The 22,067-nt window shown below is 33.8% G+C and overlaps 1 protein-coding gene across 1 annotated transcript; it reads right to left on the bottom strand.

Annotated features, from left to right (window-relative positions):
- Positions 1-12,419: 12,419 nt before the first annotated feature.
- On the bottom strand, positions 12,420-14,919 carry LOC131033957 ((R)-mandelonitrile lyase-like). The gene is made up of 5 exons (XM_059208522.1): positions 14,765-14,919; positions 14,428-14,501; positions 13,628-14,278; positions 12,560-13,382; positions 12,420-12,462 (listed from the first exon to the last, which is right to left on the bottom strand). Exons 1-5 carry the CDS (start codon positions 14,917-14,919, stop codon positions 12,420-12,422), a joined length of 1,746 nt encoding a protein of 581 aa, XP_059064505.1.
- Between the last annotated feature and the right edge of the window lie 7,148 nt (positions 14,920-22,067).

Here is a 22,067-nt window from a genome sequence, read left to right on the forward strand (position 1 = left end):
AGTCCTAAAGTTACTTTGATTGATTTAATGCATTGTAAACAAGGTGTTAAAGAAAAAGTGACTGATTTCATTGGTAGATATAAGCATTTGTATGCTCAAATTTCTTTTCCAGTGCCTGATAATGATATTCAAAGAATCTTTATTTCTAATTTACAAAAAGATATTCGAGACAAACTTCTATTTTCTGAGTTTACTTCTTTCCAACAGTTGTGTGCCACTCTTCACAATTATCAACTGATTGTGAGTCAAATGGAACAATCACATCCTATGGCTCCGAGTGATAAGGGTGATAGTAGTCAACAACCATTTGGGAAGATTAAACCGAACAGAGATTCCATCAAATTCAATGAAAACATCATCAACAACAATGTGAATGCAGCATCAGGTGTGCCTCCTATTTCTAAATTTTTCAAGAAAGAAAGAAAGTATACTCCTTTGAATGAATCATTGCATAGTATTATGAATAAATTATTGGAACAAAATGTGCTTACTCTTCCTCCTATAAGGCAAATTGATCCTGCAAAGATTACTTCACCTTATTTTGATAACAAAGCCTTTTGTCAATTTCATCGTCAGCCTGGGCATGATACTGAAAAATGTTTTTCTTTAAAGGGTAAAATTCAAGATTTGATTGATAATAATACTATTTCTGTTTCTGGAGTGAATGATAAAGGCAACACATCTGTAGCTCCTCCTAACCAAAATCTTCAGATTTTCACTGATCCATTACCTTCTCATACTTCTCATACCTCTAATGCAATTGAGACTAATGATTCCTCTTTTTCATCTGATGGTCTTGTGTCTATGGCTCCAAATGTGATTAACTTTGTAGAGCAGAAAGAAAACCCTAAAGAACCTTCCATCACATTTAATTCTAGTGAAACCATTAGGGCACCTGATGGTCCTTTATACATAGTTGCAAAAGTCAAGAATACACCTTGCCGTGGAGTGCTTATTGATCCTTCGTGCATGGTTAATGTTATTACTGAAGAATTTCTTTTTACTTTGCAATTGAATCAAGTGATTTATGACAAAATAGATGTGATTGTGAAACTATTTGATGCATTTTCTTCTCCTGCAATTGGTTCTATTACATTGCCTATTGAGGTCTATAACAAATCCCTTGATGTGAACTTTGCTATTATTCCATCTTCCGAACAATTTCGTGTGAAGCTTGGCTATCCTTGGCTATCTTCCATGAAAGCTATTGCTTCTCCTATTCACAAATGTTTGAAATTTCCCCATAATGGTGAAGTTGTTACTGTCAATCATAGTCTCTTTAAACCAGCTGAAAGAACCTCTAGTGTTCCACTTGATTACTTTTGGCCTAAACAATTCCAATCTCTTCCTCCGCAAAGTGATCATCTTTTCAAATCTTATCAAAAGTGGAAAACAGATATGATCCTATCTTTAAGTGAACCTAGAACACCTAAACTTGACATTCCTATCATTCTTGAGAAGGAAGTTCTTCCTTTGAAAGATAAAACTAATGTCTTTCCTCAAGAAGATTCCCAACCCATCCCTATGGATGTGACTATGTCTATGCCTAATAAACTTCCTAAAAGTAGACCTATCCCTCCTCGTCATGACGGACTTGGTCTCCTTCCTAAACCAAATATTCCTCCTTTATATGGAGCAGTTCCTCCTCCTTCCTTTTATAGAGAGAAGAGACCTTCTTCTTCTCCTATTATCTAGCCTAAGAGACCACAACCTAAACACCCAAGTGATAGGGATGAGAACATTCCTCCTCCTCAATCTTCTTCACTTCCTACTAAGACTAGACGTAATCGTTCTGCACGTGAACGCCGACGAAAGCATCGTCTTAGGGCTCAAGAAGTTGCTTCTCAAAATTTACAATCTCCAAAAACACCTTCAACGAGCATTATTCCATTTTCTCCTCAGCCGGACATTGAGCCTAAATCTCCTAAACATAAGATGCATGATGGTCTTGATCCTGTGCGAGTTAAAGATCCTATTTTTATAAATCTTGATGATGATATAGATGAAAATGTTATTCATGATGAAAATATTACTTCTCTTGCTTCTGATAGTGAATATGAACTTGTTGATATTGATAACCATTTATCTACTGAATTTTCTAAAGCACTTATCCTAGCTCCTAGACAAGAACAATCTGGCTTGGAACATGAACATAGCCCTTGTTTGGATCTTGTGATAGCTCCATCTGCCGTGTTGAATGTTCCTCCTCTAGCGTGTTCCCTGCCTTCCCGAAACATTGATCAGCAAGATCGGGGGGTAGATGACGTGCCAGACTAGTTACATTAGCATAGCAGATTCTCTCCTCCTCTCTTGTGTTACTTCTTCTATATGTTATTCTCATTCTTCTATTTGTTGTCCTTAGTGTTGTCTACTTGAGGACGATGCAAAGCATTGAGATCTCTCGATCTCTCTCATGTTGACTCAAAAGACACATGTGTTCCCTTCTTCTAGGTGACCTTCCTTGATTGGGGAATGAAGAACAATTATGCATACATACATATGATATATATACATGACTTATCATACAGCATACTGACCCCGAGGAAAGCGAAGTCACCTTGTGCTTTGTGTTTTGTGTCTATTATCCTTGGGTTTATCTCACACTTGGGGGCTAAATCCTTGTGATAACGTGCTCCTTTCTCGTTTCTTATATGTATCACTACCTTAAAGCAATCACCCCCGGTGAGGCGTGTGCGATCGCTTTAACATAGGGGGGCATACATCCCATTCATATCTTTTCAAGATACTTGAGAATTTCTTGGCAAATTTAGCTTTGCCTTGAAAATTCTTGATATCTTTCTTGCATGACTCATAGTAAGGGAACCTTACTACTGACAGTCATGGTTCTTCCTCGTGATCTTCCCTTTTACTTTGTCAATCGAAGTCGTAAGATCCTTAGTCCACTGGGGGCTTGGTGTATCTTGCCTCCTTGACGTGGTGAAAGTCTTTCAATGTTGTTTCCTTGTACTTTACCGGAAGTATGAGCATACATACTCCCGCTAAAGTGGGGGCTAAATGTAGCGTCCTAAAATTGCGACACTTGAAATTTCGACTGCATTTCGGTCTTCACGATAGCGACGCAACACGCAACCTGAATGGAGACCCCGAAACTTGCTCACGACATTGAAAACTGCATTTTTCAAGCACCCTGGCCTGAACCTCCTTGCACCCTGTTGTCCCGGGAGGTGGGACCAGAGCGCCCAGCGCCCTGGTCCTTTAGGACCAGGGCGCCCAACGCCCTGGTCCCCAGGACCATGGCGCCCAGTGCCCTGGTCCCTGGGTCCTATTTTGGGCCCGGTCTCCTAAGGGGTCTCGGGTCTTTTTGTTTGCAATTTGGAAATTATCATTTCCTGGTCGGCCTAAGGTCGGGAAAATCAGTCTATCAGCCCTAAATGACAAGTATATAAACTACATTTTCCTCTTTCATTCGATATGATGAAAAAGGCGTGGAAACTATACTCAAGCATTCAAGCATTCAAGCATACAAGCATTCAAGCATTCCTTCTAAGTCTCCATTCAAAGCTAAGTGTTGCATTCAAGACAAGGATTCAACCATTGAAGAGGAGATCACATACTACATACTACTACAACATACAACATAAAACATCTAAACCTTTGCACATAAGGGTACCAACATCCTTAGAACAAGGTATTAGTACTTGTTTTATAGTCATTTACATTTATAGCTCTTGCTCATTTCTTGGTTAATTCCAAAACTGGGGTTTGACCTAAAGGCAAACCCCTAATCCCTAACCCCCCAATCGTCTTTGCTTTTCTGTGTGTAGGTTGCAGGTACGCAGCTGAGATTGAAGATCTGGAATCCTTGTGCAGAGACAAACAGATCCCCCTTCGTTTCGCGGATTTTTTGGAGGACCGTGGCGCCGGGCGCCATCGTCCCGACAACTTTTGCTCAAATTTGCAGGACAGCGCCGTATCGACATTTTACTGCTAATTCCAGGTCCGCAGCTTCATCCTATAATCTGAACTCAGTTTATAAGCAAATCTTTGTCACTTTCTATGCATTCCTAGCTCAATTCCTTTATCAATATTCTTTACAAAAGAGGGTAGCCTTGCTGTCTTGACCCTTGAAATTCATTTAGCGTCCAATCTTGCATTGCGTGGGATTGGATCTTGTGGGTTTCAACCCCTCTTTTGAATGTAAAGTCTCCCCCCTAACTGAAAACCATCGAATCATAGCGAACCTCCCTTCTCTCTCCTTGGATTTGGAAGAGGGGAGAGCAACTAGGGTTCGATCGCGATTTTTCGCTTTACACATTTATACCATAACTTAGGACCAATTTTAGTAGGTTGGCTCTAAAGGATAATATAATAAAATTAATTTACAAATCAATTAATACCCGATGCAATAACCAATTCAATATGTTGGCTTAATTGATTTACAACAATAATAAGTCATCTCCATAGCATGTCATGTTGATCTGGAAAAGATAAATCTGCTTTTGTAAGCTAGACCTATTTGCCGGTAACAGCAAATATGCAAATGCTAATATACCAATAAACAAAATTCCAAGACAAAGTGTCCACACAATGTCTTCAACATAACCAAGTGTTTTCCATATCATTCCAAGTGTCGGTGATCATTATATCTTGATGGTGTACCAGATACCGGTGACTGTGCATAATTCACTTGCTTGCTGGTGAATGTTGCTGATTCTCCAAAGTGCCAGAGTTGATAAGTGTTTAGTAGGTGTTGACATCAATGAAAAAACCATACCAAAATACCAACAATCTTCCCCTTTGACATTGATGGCAACACAAGATGGAAAACCCATCAAAGTGCCAAAACATAAACGCCAAGTACCAAAAGCTAACAATCTCCAAAGAAAAGATCATAACCAGAAATCAAAATACAGATACAGAGAGTAATAATCTCTCCCCAACAACAATCTCTCCCACTGGGAGCAACATGTGTTTTCTTTGTGTTTTTCCATATGAATCTCTCCCCCTTTGACATCAAATGCCAAAGTTATTACCAAGCCAAGTTCATATACAAAATACCAATCAATTTAGTATACCAACTACTCCCCCTGAGAAGTAGCTTCCCATCAAAGATAGAGTAAAAGATTTCTCTGTTAATTTTGTCAGTTGATGACAATCATCAACTTCCTAAGTCTCCACCAGTGGGGGTATGACCCCAAGCTGGTCTCTGAGATATTCAAAAGTCTCCTTAGGTAGAGGTTTAGTAAAGATATCTCCAATCGGCTCTTTTGTATTCACATAAACCAATTTTATTTCCTTTGCTTCAACATTTTCCATTAGAAAATTCAGTTTGATAGAAACATGTTTGGTTTTAGAATGTAATACCGGACTCTTAGATATATCAATTGATGCAGTGTTATCACAATAGATAGTAATAGGTTCCTTGCATTTTACCTTTATGTCTTTCAACATTTGCTTATGCCATAGTAACTGTGTATAGTTAGTTGCTGTTGCAACATATTCTGATTCTGTTGTTGATAAAGATGTACAACTTTGTTTCTTACTCAACCAAGAAACTAGTCTGTTTCCAAGAAAGAATGCTCTGTTTCCAAGAAAGAATGCTCCCCCGGTGGTGCTTTTTCTATCATCCACATCTCCTAACAAATTTGCATGTGTATGCACATAATTCAAAGTTTTCATCTCTAGGATACCATAATCCAAGATTTATAATGCCTTGTAAGTACCAAAAAATCCTTTTTACTACTGATTCATGATTTTCTCTAGGATTACTCTGAAATCTTGAAACAATACATACTGCATGCATAATATCAAGTCTAGTTTGTGTCAAATACAGTAAACCTCCTATCATAGATTTGTATCTAGTTGGATTAACAGGTGTAGATTCATCCCTTAGTGATAGTTTGTCATTTGTAGTCATAAGTGTGCTTACTGGTTTAGAGTTCTCCATCCCAAATTTCTTTAGTAACTCTTTTAAGTACTTGGATTGACTCAAGAATATACCTTTATCAGTTTGTGAAATCTGTAATCCTAAAAAGAATTTTATTTCTCCAATCATAGACATTTCAAATTCTTGCTGCACTTTAATAGAAAATTCTTTACATAATCCATCTTCTCCTCCAAAGATTGTATCATCAACAAAAACTTCTATAACCAAGATGTCATCATTAGTCACTTTATAATATAAATTTTTGTCTACATTACCTTTAGAAAAACCAATCTTCAAAAGATACTTATCCAATCTTGCATACCAAGCTCTTGGAGCTTGCATCAATCCATACAAAGCTTTTCTTAACCTGCAAACCATATCTTTGTTATCTATCAAATAAAATCCATCAGGTTGTTCAATATAAACTTCTTCTTAAAGATCTCCATTAAAAAATGCACATTTAATATCCATTTGATATACTTTGTAGTTCTTATGTGCTGTAAAAGCCAAAAATAATTTGATAGCCTCAATTCTAGCTACCAGTGCAAAGGTTTCATTGTAATCAATTGCATCTTTCTGATAATATCCCTTACACACTAGTATTTAATCCAATATTTATGTTCACATGCCTCATTAACTCATGATGGTTCAATTTGAAAAATAAGACATACCTCTTCATTTTCCAATCTTCCTCTTGTCATAACTCCTTTATACTTGTTTCCAATTATCTGATCTTCAAAGTGATTCAGTCTTACATACCGAGGTGTCTTTGTTTGTTGTTGTTCCTCAGTTACTATGGAATTTTCCGATGATACTGGGGTAACTGGATCTTCATTCTGTACCGATGGATTCAGAGTAGGTTCATTTGTCAAAATTTCTATTGCCAGTTCAGAGTCAATATACCTTGAAGTTCCTTTGAATTGTTCATCAATCTTTACATTTGTACTTTCAACAATTTTCTGCAATCTTTTGTTAAAACATCTATATGCCTTTCTCTTAGATGAATAATGAAGAAATATTCCTTCATCACTTTTAGGATCAAATTTTCCAATATACTCATCTCTTCTGATATAACATTTACTTCCAAAAATTCTGAAATATTTAAGAGTAGGAGTAATACCAAACCATAGTTCATGAGGGGTCTTACCAGTTTCACCTTTGATGTGAACTTTGTTGAATGTATAGACCATTGTACTAGCTGCCTCTCTCCAATATACATGTGGTAGGTTTGCTTCTGATAACATACTTCTTACTGCATCCAAGATAGTTTTGTTTTTCCTTTCAACAACTCCATTCTGCTGTGGTGTCTGAGGTGCTGATAGCTATCTTCTGATTCCATTTACTTCACAGAATGTATTAAATTCCTTAGATGTAAATTCTCTTCCTTGATCTGATCTTAGACATTTGATTTTCTTACCGGTTTCATTTTCTACCATTTCTTTGAATAGTTTGAACTTTCCAAGTGCTTCTGATTTTTCTCTAAGAAAAGTAACCCAACACATTCTAGAATAGTCATCAATGATTAGCATGAAATATCTATCACCTTGTAAGCTTTTATTTCTAGCTAGACCACATAAATTGGTATGAATTAAATCAAGAGCATTATTGGATTTTTCTGGAATACTTTTGAAACTAGCTCTAACTTGTTTTACAAATTGACACTCCTTACATACTGTATTGTGAGGTTTGACAATTTTAGGTAAATCTCTAACTACCTTAATAATGCTAATTTTCACCATGCAATCAAAGTTTACATGACAGAGTCTCTTATGCCATAGCCAACTTTCATCAATATGTGCAATTAAGCATTTATTTTCACTATTATTCAAATGAAAAATATTACCTCTAGTCTGATTACCGGTCACAATTTCCAAACCAAATCAATTCATGATTTTGCATTTTCCATTTTTGAATTGTAACTAAAATCATTTCTCAACTAATTGACCAACACTCAAAAGATTATGCTTTAATCCTTCAACATAGTAAACATTGTCAGTGTTATGCTTACCATCAAGAGATATTGTACCCTTACCTTTGATCAAACAAGCTTTGTCATCTCCAAATCTCACTAAGCCTCCATTGTATTCTTGAAAGTTCAAGAATTTACCTTTGTCTCCTGTCATATGATGTGAGCATCCTGAATCAATGATCCACTCATCCTTTACTTCAACTTTAGCTGTCAAGGCCTGTTCTACTAGTTGAGCAATAGGTGCCAGTTGATCTTCTGTTATAGCAACAAAAACCCATCCATTGTCTATCAGATCCTCATCAGAATCATCAGTCACTCCTTCATCAGTAGTGTAACAAGATTTGTCTTTATTCTTCTTAAATCTGTATCTCTGATATTCAGGGTTAGGCTTGTATGTTCTTCTAGCTTCTTCTCTTATCTAGCATGTCTATCAGGGCATCTTGAAGCTATATGACCAATCTTATTGCAGTTAAAACATTTAAAGGGTGATTTACCTTCATACTTACTTCCAACTGGACCTTTAGGCATTTTCCTTGCAAATAGTGCTTCAAGTTCACAAGTTCTTCATTTTCTTTGCTGCTTTCTTCAAGTTCTCTTGCATAAAAGGCTTTCTAATCAAATTTGTCAAATGATGGAGCAGATGATGTTGATGCTTTAAAGGATAAATCTGTCTTTATGGTAGCAACAGGATCAAATTCTTCAATTTCAAAAGCTGAAAGTTTTCCAATCAATGTATCCCTAGTTACTGATGTATTAGGCATTGTTCTTAATTCATTTATAGTAGTGACTTTCATTTTATATGCCGGTGGCAATCCTCTTAAAATTTTTGAAACAATTTCATCCTCACTTAAGGTTCCTCCACAGCATTTAATACCCAAAACAATCTCATTTACTCTTTCCATAAAAGAAGAAATCCTTTCATCTTCTTCCATTTTCAGATGTTCATACCTGACTCGGAAGCTTTCAAGTTTTACAATTTTGACTATGGAATCTCCTTCATTCAATGTTTCCAAATGATCCCAAATAGCTTTAGCAATAAACCTATCTGATAGCCCCATGATTTGTTGATCGGATTATGCACTCAAAAGTGCTTCTCTTGCTTTGCAATCATTTTCCTCATCTTTAGTCAAGTTGGGTGGATTGGGCTAACTCTGAGTAGGAGCAGTATAACCATTCTTTGTAACATCCCAGATGTCCTTTCCAATGCAATTTAAATGTGTCTCCATTCTGATCTTCCATATGCAATAGTTGGGTCCATCAAGTTTAGGACTGTCCTTCTTGAAATAGTTAGTAGACAATGGATCTCCTCAAGCTGTTAAACTTCCACAAAAGAGGACTACGCTCTGATACCAATTGTTAGGTCCCGAAGACAATTGAGAGGGGGGGGTGAATCAGTTGTCTAATAAATTCAAACCAAAAACAACTTAACCAACTTAATTCTTAATATCGGTAAACCAGTCTAATATGCCGGTAGATAGTTTTAATAGATAATTGCAATATCGATAAGGATTAATGCATGAAACAAAAAGATAAAGTCATCCACAACACATAACACCAATATTTGTATGTGGAAACCCTGTAAGGGGAAAAGCCACGGTGGGAAACCTTACCCACAATCGGATGATACTACTGCAGATAGTAAGTGTATACAAATGGGGTCTGCACATGCAGAAAGGCCATGCGCTTAGAGCTCACTGCTCAATCACAAAATGGGAGTCACACTAACTACAGTTGGATGGTTAAATCTAATAAGAATGTACTGCTCAAAATAGCATCTTCATATGTTGGATTCAGTACAGGTGTAGTTCTAATTATCTTCTCAAAAACCCTCCTTCAATCTTCAAATGATGTTTGCATGTATAGCTTTGCTTATTCTCGCATATACCATCACACAACCCTTTTTTGCATTCCACTTTTGATCTTACAAATAAGATCTTACATTTATACCATAACCTAGGACCAATTTTAGTAGGTCAGCTCTAAAGGATAATACAATAAAAATAATTTACAAATTAATTAATACCCGATGCAATAACCGATTCAATATGTCAGCTTAATGCATTTACAACAATAATAAGTCATCTCCATAGTGTGCCATGCTGATCTAGAAAAGATAAACTTGTTGGTGTAACCTGGACCTATTTGCCAGTAATAGCAAATATGCAAATGCTAATATACCAATAAAAAAAACTCCAAGACAAAGTGTCCACACGATGTCTTTGACATAACCAAGTTTTTTCCATATCATTCCAAGTGCCGATGATCATTATATCTTGTCGGTGTACCAGATACCGGTGACTGTGCATAAGTCACTTGCTTGCCGGTGAATGTTGTTGATTCTCCAAAGTGCCAGAGTTGATAAGTGTTTAGTAGCTATTGACATCAATGACAAAACCATACCAAAATACCAACACACCCAACATCTTAATGGGTAACAATATAGAAATAAAAGTTTGTGGGAAATGTTCAATGATATGGGTGAGGGATAATTTGATGATGTTATTTGTGTACCTTCATTGACCACTAATCTCCTTTTAGTTTTACAAATCACCCATGGCACACAAGGTAAGATAATGGAGTTCACTCTCAGTCATGTTTATATTAGAGATATGGAGACTAGAGAAATGATTTCCATAGGTGTAGTTGATCATGTATTCTTTTTCTCCTTTTGTTCTTAATGATGGTTTTCTTTTCAATGATGTTCAAATCATTCCACGAAAGGTTGAATCATGTTTGTGATGAGAAGTTTGGTCATTTGAACCTTGGTGTTCTTTAAGGCCCCTTTTGAACTTTCTCCTCCTCCTACATCCACTTCTTCAGATTTGGATATTTCTTCTATTTAGGAGGTTAATCATAGTTTTCTAGATGTTTCATTGTGGGATAATTATTTGGTAGGCATTTTATATTTGTTGGTTGAGTCTTGAATGATTCATCTACATTGCCTTTGAAGATTGACCTTGATGAGTTTCCTCCTTCACTTGGTTTGTCACATTCCTTGGTTGAGTTTGACCATGAGTATATGGGGACTTATTCGAGCTTGGGGACCCCTCATATTTTAGAGACTTCTATTTGGAGACTTCATCCATTTTTTAGTTGGACATTGTCATGATTTTTCATCATTTGATGAACTTGTTTCTTCCTAAGGGGATATGTGTTGCCTATAGGGATTTTTTCATGTCTTTGTTTCTAGGCACACTTCATTGATATTAGAGCTTCTCCATTATGGGGTATATTATGTCTCTCCTTTTCCTTCTTATGGGGGATCGTTGATTATATATATGGTGTATGTAGTCCTTGGGGGCATGATTGTGTCCTCCATGCACCATCTTGTTTTTTTCTCTCTTTTTCTCCAGACATCATCTTGTTTCTTTCTCTCTTTTGGAGAGGAATTTTCTCCCATGAGGTTTTGACCTTTTCTCTATCTATGAGAGACTTTTATTGCATTTTCATTGTAAATGGGTACCTAATATGGCCTAGTTACCATGAGCCATTTTGCATCTTTCTCATATTGCATAATAATATTATCCCTAAGTTGCAATTAGCGAGGGGTGTTTGAGTAAATATGGTTTATCCTATTTTACTCTATGCTTAAGTTTACTCATGCATTAATCATTTAGGTGTTAAGAAATTTTTTATTAATATTTACTAAACTTGCATTGATATTTGTAGTGGGGTAATTTGATATTAGCTACTCTCTACCTTCTCTCTACCTACCCTCTCATCTTACTAAGACATATGTCAGTGTCTTATGCTCTCACCTCTCTATCTTTTTTATTTATAATCAAGGTTCTCATACACAATTTGAAACCTCAATAAAATTCATGTGAACATGGTGAAATATCTTTCTTTCCTCATGAAGATTATATTGCAAGTTGCAAATAATAGCAATCAAGCTTTTCTCCAATAATTTATCTTTCTACACATTTAAATTAAGATATTAACTCAAAATCAGCACAAATTTAAATGGGAAATGACATGAGTACAAATTTCACCATTGCAATATTGTGTAGTTACATTTAAAATGATTTATGCACACACACACACACACATGTCTAGAGTTGATAGTGTAAGAATTATCATTTTTACATAACAATTTCATAAATTTATTTAATATAATTAACGGGACATGTATGGATGTATATTAACATCATGTACTATAAATATATCCTATTATTGAATAATAGATCAAAATATCATCACATTCCCCCAAAAAATAAAAATTAATAATATGGGACCTCGAGAATGAAATACTTGCAAAATTAAACATTACCCCAATTTAAGCCACCATATTATGAAAAATCATAGAGAGAATTATGTAGCTATTTAAATTATAAATTTTGGAGAAATAATTCCTTTATAAATCATCTATTAAATTTAAATAAATGGTGTTCTTTTGCATTAATTTTAATAGTATTTATAGTCATGTCAAAGAAGAGACAACACAAAATCAACAATTACACATGTCATCAATTCCATTAATTGGAAATGCAATATTGAATTATATGATCATGAAAGAAAATACATTAAGTGCGTAATTTATTTTAGTGAGATCTTGGGGTATTTTTAGGTCTTCATATGGCCTTGGATGATATCAATTCCCATATACCTGCATATGTTGAATAATCAAATGCTTTTGTTAATGTTTTAACTTAAAATATTTGGAGTTTAAATAATATAGATAAATTGGGAATAAAAATAAATACCTCCCAAGCATCATGGTAGTGGCTTGTGGATTAGTACCAGGAGAGTCCTTATAAATTGAGCCATCAATGACCCTTAGATTATCAACACCTTTCACTTGATATCTTTTGTCAACCACCAAACCAGCTTGACAACCTCCATGGTAATGGTAAAATGTCCCTAGTGTGTCTTTGCAAAACTTGGCCAAGGCATAATCATTTGATTGATTCTTCGGTAATGGAGGCCCAAAGAATCGAAGCATTTTTGAAGATCCATTATTAATAAATGCAAATTCTTGAATAGAAGATGTCATACTTAAATTAACCATTGCATTCACACCAATCATACATCTTCTTATATCACGAGGGTGTGAATAGTAATTGTAATGAACATAAGGGATATCATGAGGATTTGTGCTTTTAAGTCGAAGCTCACCTCTTGACAAAGGAAATGCCACTTTACTTACAATAAATCCCAAATATTGTATATTGGCATTATTTTGTTGAGAAAGGCTACCAGACTCAATGTATAGTTGTGACTTGTCTACAATGCCAACTACTTGTGTAGTAGCAAATTCAAGTGGTTTCGAGGATTCTATTGCAACTGTTGCACGTGGATTGTCTTGAACCTTTTTCCCTACTAAGGGTAAATCTAAAAGAACTGTAATATTCATCTTTTTAAGTTCTTGTGCTGGGCCAATTCCACTTAATAGGAGAAGTTGAGTGCTACCTATGGCTCCTGCTGACAAAATGACCTCACTATTGATTGAAAATTGGTTAAGCGATACTTGATAATGCAAACTATCCATACCACTCATGAACTCCACTCCTCCAGCCTTAATCTTTCCTGTAATATAGATTCTTTAAAATGTTATGCACCAGACAAAGAATTATGAAAACAAAAAATACACTACGAAAATTGTTTATAAATAATAATGTTGACTTCTAATTTATCAATATCTTATAAGAAAGATGAAAAAGTTATTAATCTGAATATTAATTTACCACTAACCAAAAACAAATTCAACAACAAATATTATTTTTCTTTTGAGTAAAAACACTTTACTCGAAAAGAAAGAGATGTATACGAACCTGATACCAAATTGAAAAGGATTCTGCTGGCAGTAGCATTCAGAAGAACTACAATATTTTTGGGATTTGCGTACTGAAGAAGATCTGCGGCTGTATGTCTCTTTTCATTCTTGTCGAAAATTGAAGCACTGATCTTGGAGCCCTCCAAATGATCCAAAGTATATCCATTGTAAGGAACAACTCCTGCTTCGAGAAGCCCATCCTTCAAAGCAGAACTCCAAGTATATAGTTTGTCTGGTTTGAAGGCATTTAACTTCTCCACCCATTCATACGACTCATTAACAAGCTTCTCATCCCAGCCCATTTTTCTAATATATTTAGAGCTCGCCCTGCTGTAGAATCCACCATTAATAGCTGTTCCGCCTCCTAGAACTCTGGCCCTTGCCAACTGCATTCCATCTTCTGAGACAAAACCCTCCGCTACATAGGGATAATTTTTAGGATCACCTGAAAGTTTGGAAAAGGCTTTGAAGTTCTCAACATCGGGATTTCCATAAGGAGAGTCTCCTCTCTCCAATAGCAAAACAGAATAGTGCTGTGACAGAGTTGCTGCTAGGGGACACCCAGCTGTACCACCGCCAACTACAATGTAATCATATGATCCTGAAGCTGCCTTTTGAGCATCGGCTGTCATAAATGGATATGGGTACTCTGCAAACATCAAGCAAAGACCAATATCACAGATTGATATTGTATATAGAAGGAAAAAATGTTTATGAACAAAAGATAAATAATTTGTACTGACCCAGATTAGGAGTCGCTGCTTCTGAACAGAATTGATGGTGGTTATTTGTAAACACCAAGAGGCATGAAATCAGAAGAAATACTATCTCCATACTGATTAACCAGTGTAAATCGTCTTTCAGATTTGTAACTGCGAAAAGAATTTTGTGAAGTATTTGTATTCGATGAAGTTCTTTTATAGATGAGACGCAAGGATGACTGAAACTCTTGCTTGTGTCATGACTTTGTTAGGAGTACTTGAATTGTTAATTGTGTATTTAGAATTGGTACACTGGATTCTTAATAATCAGCCGGCAATTTGTTTGTTATGTGTTTAGATTAGCTTCTTAAGACCATTAAAATAGAAAGCCGGCACTTGTTGTTACTTGGGATTTACGATGTTCCAACAACTACCTTCTAAGAATTGCCATCAGCGATCCTCTTGGGTCCGCAGATAATATCGCCACCATCTGCCGTAAACTTGATGTGTGCATATATATTACTTCTAAATATATACGCCTCATTTGAAGAAGAAGTAAACGCAGCATCAATCCCTCTTGCAAAGGCATCGCCGATGCTCAGGGATCCCTTAATTTTTTTGTCATCGGTTGAGCCTCTTCTTTGTCGCTGAAGTTGAATGCACTCTCGACATAAAGTTTCACACGGCAAAATGGGTCGACATTACTTTCTTAATCAGGTGGCGTGTCCTAGACATTCAAGAATAAATCTCCTTTAAGTTATATCAGTTTTAATGGGCAATAATGAATTATTGATTATTTTATTAAATAATATATTTTTAAATTGATATTGAATTTTAATATTTATTTAAAGTATTAATGTTATATATAGATCGTAAATAGTAAATAATACTCTTTTTGATTTGTGGCTATATCTTGTGTAAGGTGAATAATTGAAATTAAGGATATTACCACCATTTAATTATGACTACTATAGAACACGGTTACAATTTTTCAACACTAAAGTGAAAAAGAGAGACTAAAATTATTAGAGGATTAGTAAATGCATGTTATGATTATGGACTTGAATTATGAAGCATATGATTCTTTAAAGGAATATATAGGCAATGTCATCTTGAACAAAACCATAGAATATGTCTAGGTATAAGGATTTCTAGAATAAATCAACAATTTTATAAAATCCAAACACAAGGTTTGACTCTTTCAAATGTCACAATTGATGTAATATAAGAAGAAACAAGAGAGTTGACATTTTTCAGCATCTCAAGTTAAGTCTTGCAACACTAAAAGTATTGCTACTATCTACATGTAACAACCATAAAATATTAAAAAAGAAAACAACTTTTCAGGTACAAAGCTATTGAAAAAGTTGAAGTTATTAGGAAATAAGTAAATCAATGTTCTAAAAATCACATTCTCAAAACTACATAGTGTAGATACCTAAAATCATCCATTTCTTGTAACACATTTAATGGTACATCTTTTGCAAAATTAGCCAGCTCTAGTATCCTAGTTAACCACATTCTCATCATCTCGACAGTAACTAATTAAATAAATTATATTATTTAAATTTATAAAGATTATGCTCAAAAATTTTAATTTATTTCAAATTAAGTAAACATCAACTTTCTATTTATTTCAATCCATATCATAGCTATCTACAACTATCTAAGACTTCCACTTGCAAGTTTCTCATTCCTGAATTAAAAAAGGTTAAAAAAATGAAAAAAATATAAAAATAACTCACCCCATCTTTGTGGCCTCTATCATGCCAACCCTTCTTGATCCACATGGCTCCTACCTTTTCATACAACTTTGCACCCACCATGGATACCACTTAGCCTCTTATTTCTCACACATTCTTTGTTTTACAACCATTAAACCCTAATTATTATGTCTTTCATGTACACTATTTTTGTATTGTTCTTTTTTGGTATATTTTCTAATTTCCCATCAATATTTAGGGCTTACTCAAATTGCATACCACATCCATTAACCCTAATCTACAAAGACTCCTCATTATACCTATAGTGCACCTCCCCGATTCATTCTTTATGAGAGGATGTGATAAATATTTTTGGACTTGTTCATGCTCTTGATGCCTCTTCTTTCATTCTTTATACTGATATTCTCTTTGACATTATTCGGTTGAATATGATTTATGTGGTGGTGTTATGTCCTGGACTATTATGATGATTGGACTTGCATTTGGTGATCTATATGCACTTATTCTTCATGTATGGATTTCATGAGGATATGATGGCATATTGTTAGGGTTTCAAGAAGATCCGAAGCAAATATGAACTAACAATCATATGAAGATTTAAATATAAAAGATAAAGAAATAAAGCAGGACACAGATAACACAGAGATTTGACGTGGTTCACCCAGAATGGGTTACATCCACCATACATAGCCGTCCAATCTTTCTTATTATCTAGCAAAAATAGTACATAAACCTTACAATGCCTTAAGCATCCCAGCCGCTTATAACATGCATTTTTAGGGCAACAAACAAAGTCGACCTTTTTAGGGTTTTATTACAATGTCGGTTTTCATCAACAAAAATGGCAAAAAAAAATTCTCTAGGGTGGGCTGCTGCCCCCGGACCCCGGCGAGAACACGTGCTGAGTGTATAGTACTTTGTAGTACCCCTACCCTAGACAGCTTTGTAAAACTGGTTTGACCTTGGTTGAATTTTTATGTGGCAATCTTGAATGGTTGAATTACCATGAGGTAATGTTTAGTCAAATATTATGATTATTGTGCATATCTGTTAATGTGCTTTCGCATTGATTCTTATGCAAGTTTAAATTGTCCTCTTAATTCTTGTTATTAATCTCGAGCTAACATCTTCATTAAATATATATATATATGTATGCTTGTCTGACTCTTGGTTGCAGGAGATTGCAGGTACAGTACCGCCTAGGTGTAAGGTTCGTCTTCACCTGGATTCGCAGAGTTGAGTATACCTCTTTTGTCCTTAGAATTTGGGTTAGGTGGTAGTAAAACCTTCAGTTTACCCTAGTCATACTCAAATGAGCGTCGCTTGTGTTCCATCAATTTTCTTTTCATTTGGGTTTGCGGGTCGGGTAATTGGTTGGCTTACTTGGTTTGCATGCTTAGCGTGTGGTAAATAGAGTATTTAACCCTAAGTATTTATTTTGATTTAATGTGTTCATTTAAACATTAGTAATTGAGGAATTAAAATAAATAGGTTTCTTTTATGTGATTAATCATTAATTAAAAAGATCGCTCTATTTATTTTTGTAGCGAGTTTAATTTAATGGTTAATTTTAAATAACAAATTTATTCAGTTTATGCATTTTAAAAAGGAAAGATTTAAATTTATTCGAAATAGAACTAATTTAATCTCTTTTGCTTTTTGGAATAGAAAGATTAATTTTAATTATTTAAGAAAATCAATTTTGATTAGAAAAATGAGTTTTATTCATATTTATTTTATATAGTGTGTAAGATTGATTTTGAGAATTTAATTTAATTAAAAATATTTTACCCTCATTAATATTGTGAAATGCAACTATTAGCTTTGTTAATTAAAAATTAAATGAGGGAGAAAATCATTTCTTTTAATTAACTAAATTTAGAATCTCAATGCATAAACAATTCAACTCTGAGATGATTCCATAAACTTAATTAATTAATTAAATTAAGTTGCAAGCTGCATGATATTAGAAATATATTTTTATTTAAATTTTAGTGGAAAAATAAATTAGATTAATTATATTTATTGTTCCTAAAATTTTAAATAAATAAATAAAAGAATAAATAAATAAAAATGAATAAAAGAATTAATTAGAATTAAAGCATTGTTTTAATTCTTTATTTAGAAAATTAATTAATTTGCATGACAAAAGAAAAGAAAGAATAACAATTTTTAATTATTGCTTGTTAGCTTATCTTTTGTTATAAAATTAGAAAATAAAATAAAATTACTTTTATTCTAAATTTAGATTTTTTGAGAAAAAGCTATTGAACCTAAAATTCTAGTTTAAATAGGGAATAGGTCTTTATTTTAGATACATAGGAAATAGGTCAGGAATTTAGGTGAAGAAATTTATTGGAAGCTTATTGAAAAGATTAGGGCTCTTCTACAGATTTCTTCCAGGAAAGCTATACCAGGTTGGGTGGCTTCTTTGATTTGTTGGTTTTTAAGAAAATAATTCTACTTTTCTCTGAATGGTGTGTGTGTAAATTATTTGTCAGATCCAAAACCCTCTTCTGGTTAATTCAGGTTTTGATGTTAATTTTCTAGTTAATGGGAGTAATTTAATTTTGAGAAAATTAGGGAAATTATTATGAAAAAAAAATTATTCTCTCTTGTTGGTTTGTTCTAATAGTCTTTTAAATAAATCTTTGTGAAATTAGTTGATTTCTTTAGAAATAAATTTAATTGTGAATTAAATTTATTGGTTTATCTAGTTTAAAGAAAAAGTAATGAGAATAAAATTCTGTGAATGAATTTTATTGAGTTGGAAATTTTATTTCTATGTAAATTCTGTCAAAGGGGTTTTAATGAATGTGAAAATTATTTACATGTTTTAAAAAAATAATAAATAAAAATAATAATAATAATTAAAAATAAATAAATAAATAAATAATAATAATAAAAAATATATATTATAACATATTAAATTTAAAGTGGGTTTTAAAATGTTTAATTGTTTTATTAAATATTAATTAATATATTTGAATATTATATGTTGATTATTAATTATTAATTAATATATATTTTAAATATATGTTAATCATGATAATTTATATATTAATATATATATTAATTAATACTTAATTCGTTAATATTGTGTATTATTAAATTATTAATTGTTTATATTTTTGGGGATAAATAAATATATAATAATTAATATTTAATTTTGGTATCTGTTTTATTGAAGAAGTATCTTTTTGGGAAAAAAATAAAATATTATTTTATTTGGAAAATTGTTGAAATGAAATATATTTATTAAATTGATAATTTTTAAATAATATTTTATTCAGGAATATATTATACGATATGTTATTGGAATTATTAGAAATTTAATAATGTATCGTTTGGAAAATTGGTAAGTTAATGAGATTTTCATTTAGTAAAATAAATGGTTAGTTTATATTTTTCCTCTATATTGAGACATAGACAAATGGAGTATTGCAATTGTGGTGTTGTATTCTCCTCGTTATTGTGATTTTTCTATTAATGTATTTTGAATACTTAGATCATTTAGAAAACTTGATCGACTTTTATTGTTTAAACCAATAGGAAAGAAGATTGTCCTTTTTTGGTTATTATGTATGCAAGTTTAATTTTTGTATTCTCTTTTGTTTAAAGTAATGGCAAGGCCTTGATATGTTTGTTTGGACCCTGTCATTTGGTTGATTTGGGGTACCTGTTTATGTCTTTGGTTTCTAGTTTGGTTGTTGCCTTGTGATGGTGTTTTAACGGGTCTTGTCCTTTATGCGGGTGTCAAGTGGTGATTTGTGGTTGGCCATAGCGGTTCAGGTCTCTAGTTAGATAGTTAGAGTACTGTCGGGCAATGGACCTTGTATTAGTTTTTGATATGTTCAGTTGGATCCGTTTCTTTTTAGGGATCATTTATGTAATTATTGACCAATGTGGTTAGTTGTTTGTTGGTATGATTCGCCTTGATGGCAGGAATGTAAATGATATGAAACTTATGTACCCTTAACTTATTTAATTATCCGAGGGGTCTTGCAGTTGAGCAGACCCGGAGATGTAGCCCTCTAGGGGTGAACTCTGAGATCATTTTGGTGTTATGTGTTGCTTTTGTTTCATGTTTTAGTGTTAGCATGTATGGATGGCATTTTGATAGAATGTGTAAGTGGATTAGATGAAATAAATTGTAAATGCATGTATGCATGTCTTTTAAATGCAGTAAATTGGATCATGAAAGAATGTAGTTTGGAATAATGGAATATATTTAGGAAATTAAGTATGCATGGAAAGATCTCGTTAGTTGTGGTGAAATTCAAGTGTGTTATTAACTAGATGCGTGACTTAAATTTTAATAAGAAAAATATGAACGAAAGGTATGATTAAATTGTAATTCTAATGGATGAACTTCATTTGGGTTATTTACATTTTCAATCTTGATATTAGCTATATTTTAACCTTAATGGATGTATTCATATGTTACCTATGATTTAGTCTTAAAGAAAGAAATTATTCTTTGTATAAGTATTATCTTGTCTTGAGTTAAGTTAAATTTGGAATAAAGTAACCACGTAGGGAAACTCTTTAGCTGTTAGTTGATGTCTTCCGCTGTATAATTTGTTCTTTGATATCTTGTTGTATCATTAGGTTGTATTTAACTTTAAAAAAAAAAAAATTATTGCACTCCATTCGTGTGTTTTAGCTTAATCCCTTCAGGGTTTCCTAGCGGGGCATTACAACTTTGCTAATCAGTCGCCACATATCAACAATCTCCCACTTGGAGACTGATACTAGATGACACCACTGTACTTACAACATCCGCTGGATAAAAACACTGGGACTCAACTGGTATAAATTCCACAATTATCAATCAAGAAGACCAACAAAAATTGATGAAGAAATCAACTTCTCCTGTGGAATTGCCTTTGTGAACATATCGGTAGGATTCTCACTTGTGTGAATCTTCTCAAGCCATAACTGACACTCCTCCAAAATAGTCTGGATGAAGTGGTACCTGAGCTGAATGTGCTTTATCCTTGAATGAAAAGTAGAGTTCTTTGCAAGATGAATGGCACTCTGACTATCGGTATACAATAGGTGATCCTCTTGTGTCTGACCCAATTCCTCCAGAAAACATTGTAACCAAATCATCTCCTTGCTGGCTTCTGTAGCAGAAACATACTCAGCTTCAGTGGTTGAAAGTGCAACAACCTTTTGCAGCCTAGAAATCCAACTAACTATAGTTCCCCCTATAGTAAAACCATACCCTGTAGTAATCCTCTATGAATCAATATCGCCTGCCAGATCAGAGTCAAAAAATCCACTCAAAGAAGCATTAGATCTTTTAAAACATAATGCCTTCATAGTAGTTGCTTTCAAATACTGAAGAATCCATTTCACAGCATTCCAATGTTCCATACCCGGATTACTCATAAACCTACTCACAACTCCCACTACATGTGCAATATATGGCCTTGTGCATACCATTGCATACATCATATTGCCAACAACTAATGAATATGGGATGTTAGACATTTTATTTACCTCTTCCTGTGCCTTTGGGTACATCTCCCTAGTCAATTTGAAATGACTAGCCAAAGGTGTACTAACTGCTTTTGCATCCTGCATGTTAAATATTTTCAACACCTTCTTTATATACTTGCTTTGGGACAAATTCAAGGTTCTATTTTTCTTGTCTCATGTAATCCTCATACCAAGAATTTGCTTAGCTGCACCCAAATCCTTCATAGCAAATGACATGGCTAATTTCTATTTAAGATCATTTATATGTTGCATGTTAGACCTAGCAACAAGCATGTCATCAACATAGAGCAACAGGATAATATAATGGCCATTATCCAATCTCTTACAATATACACAATGATCAGAATTACATCTACGATAACCGTGTTCAGCCATGAAACTATCAAATTTTAAATACCATTGTCGGGGTGCTTGCTTTAGGCCATACAAACTTTTCTTCAACCTGCACACCAAGTTCTCCTTACCTTTGACCTCATATCCATGTGGTTGCAACATGTAAATTTCC

Source organism: Cryptomeria japonica, chromosome 7 (assembly GCF_030272615.1).
Source record: "Cryptomeria japonica chromosome 7, Sugi_1.0, whole genome shotgun sequence".
NCBI lineage: Eukaryota > Viridiplantae > Streptophyta > Pinopsida > Cupressales > Cupressaceae > Cryptomeria > Cryptomeria japonica.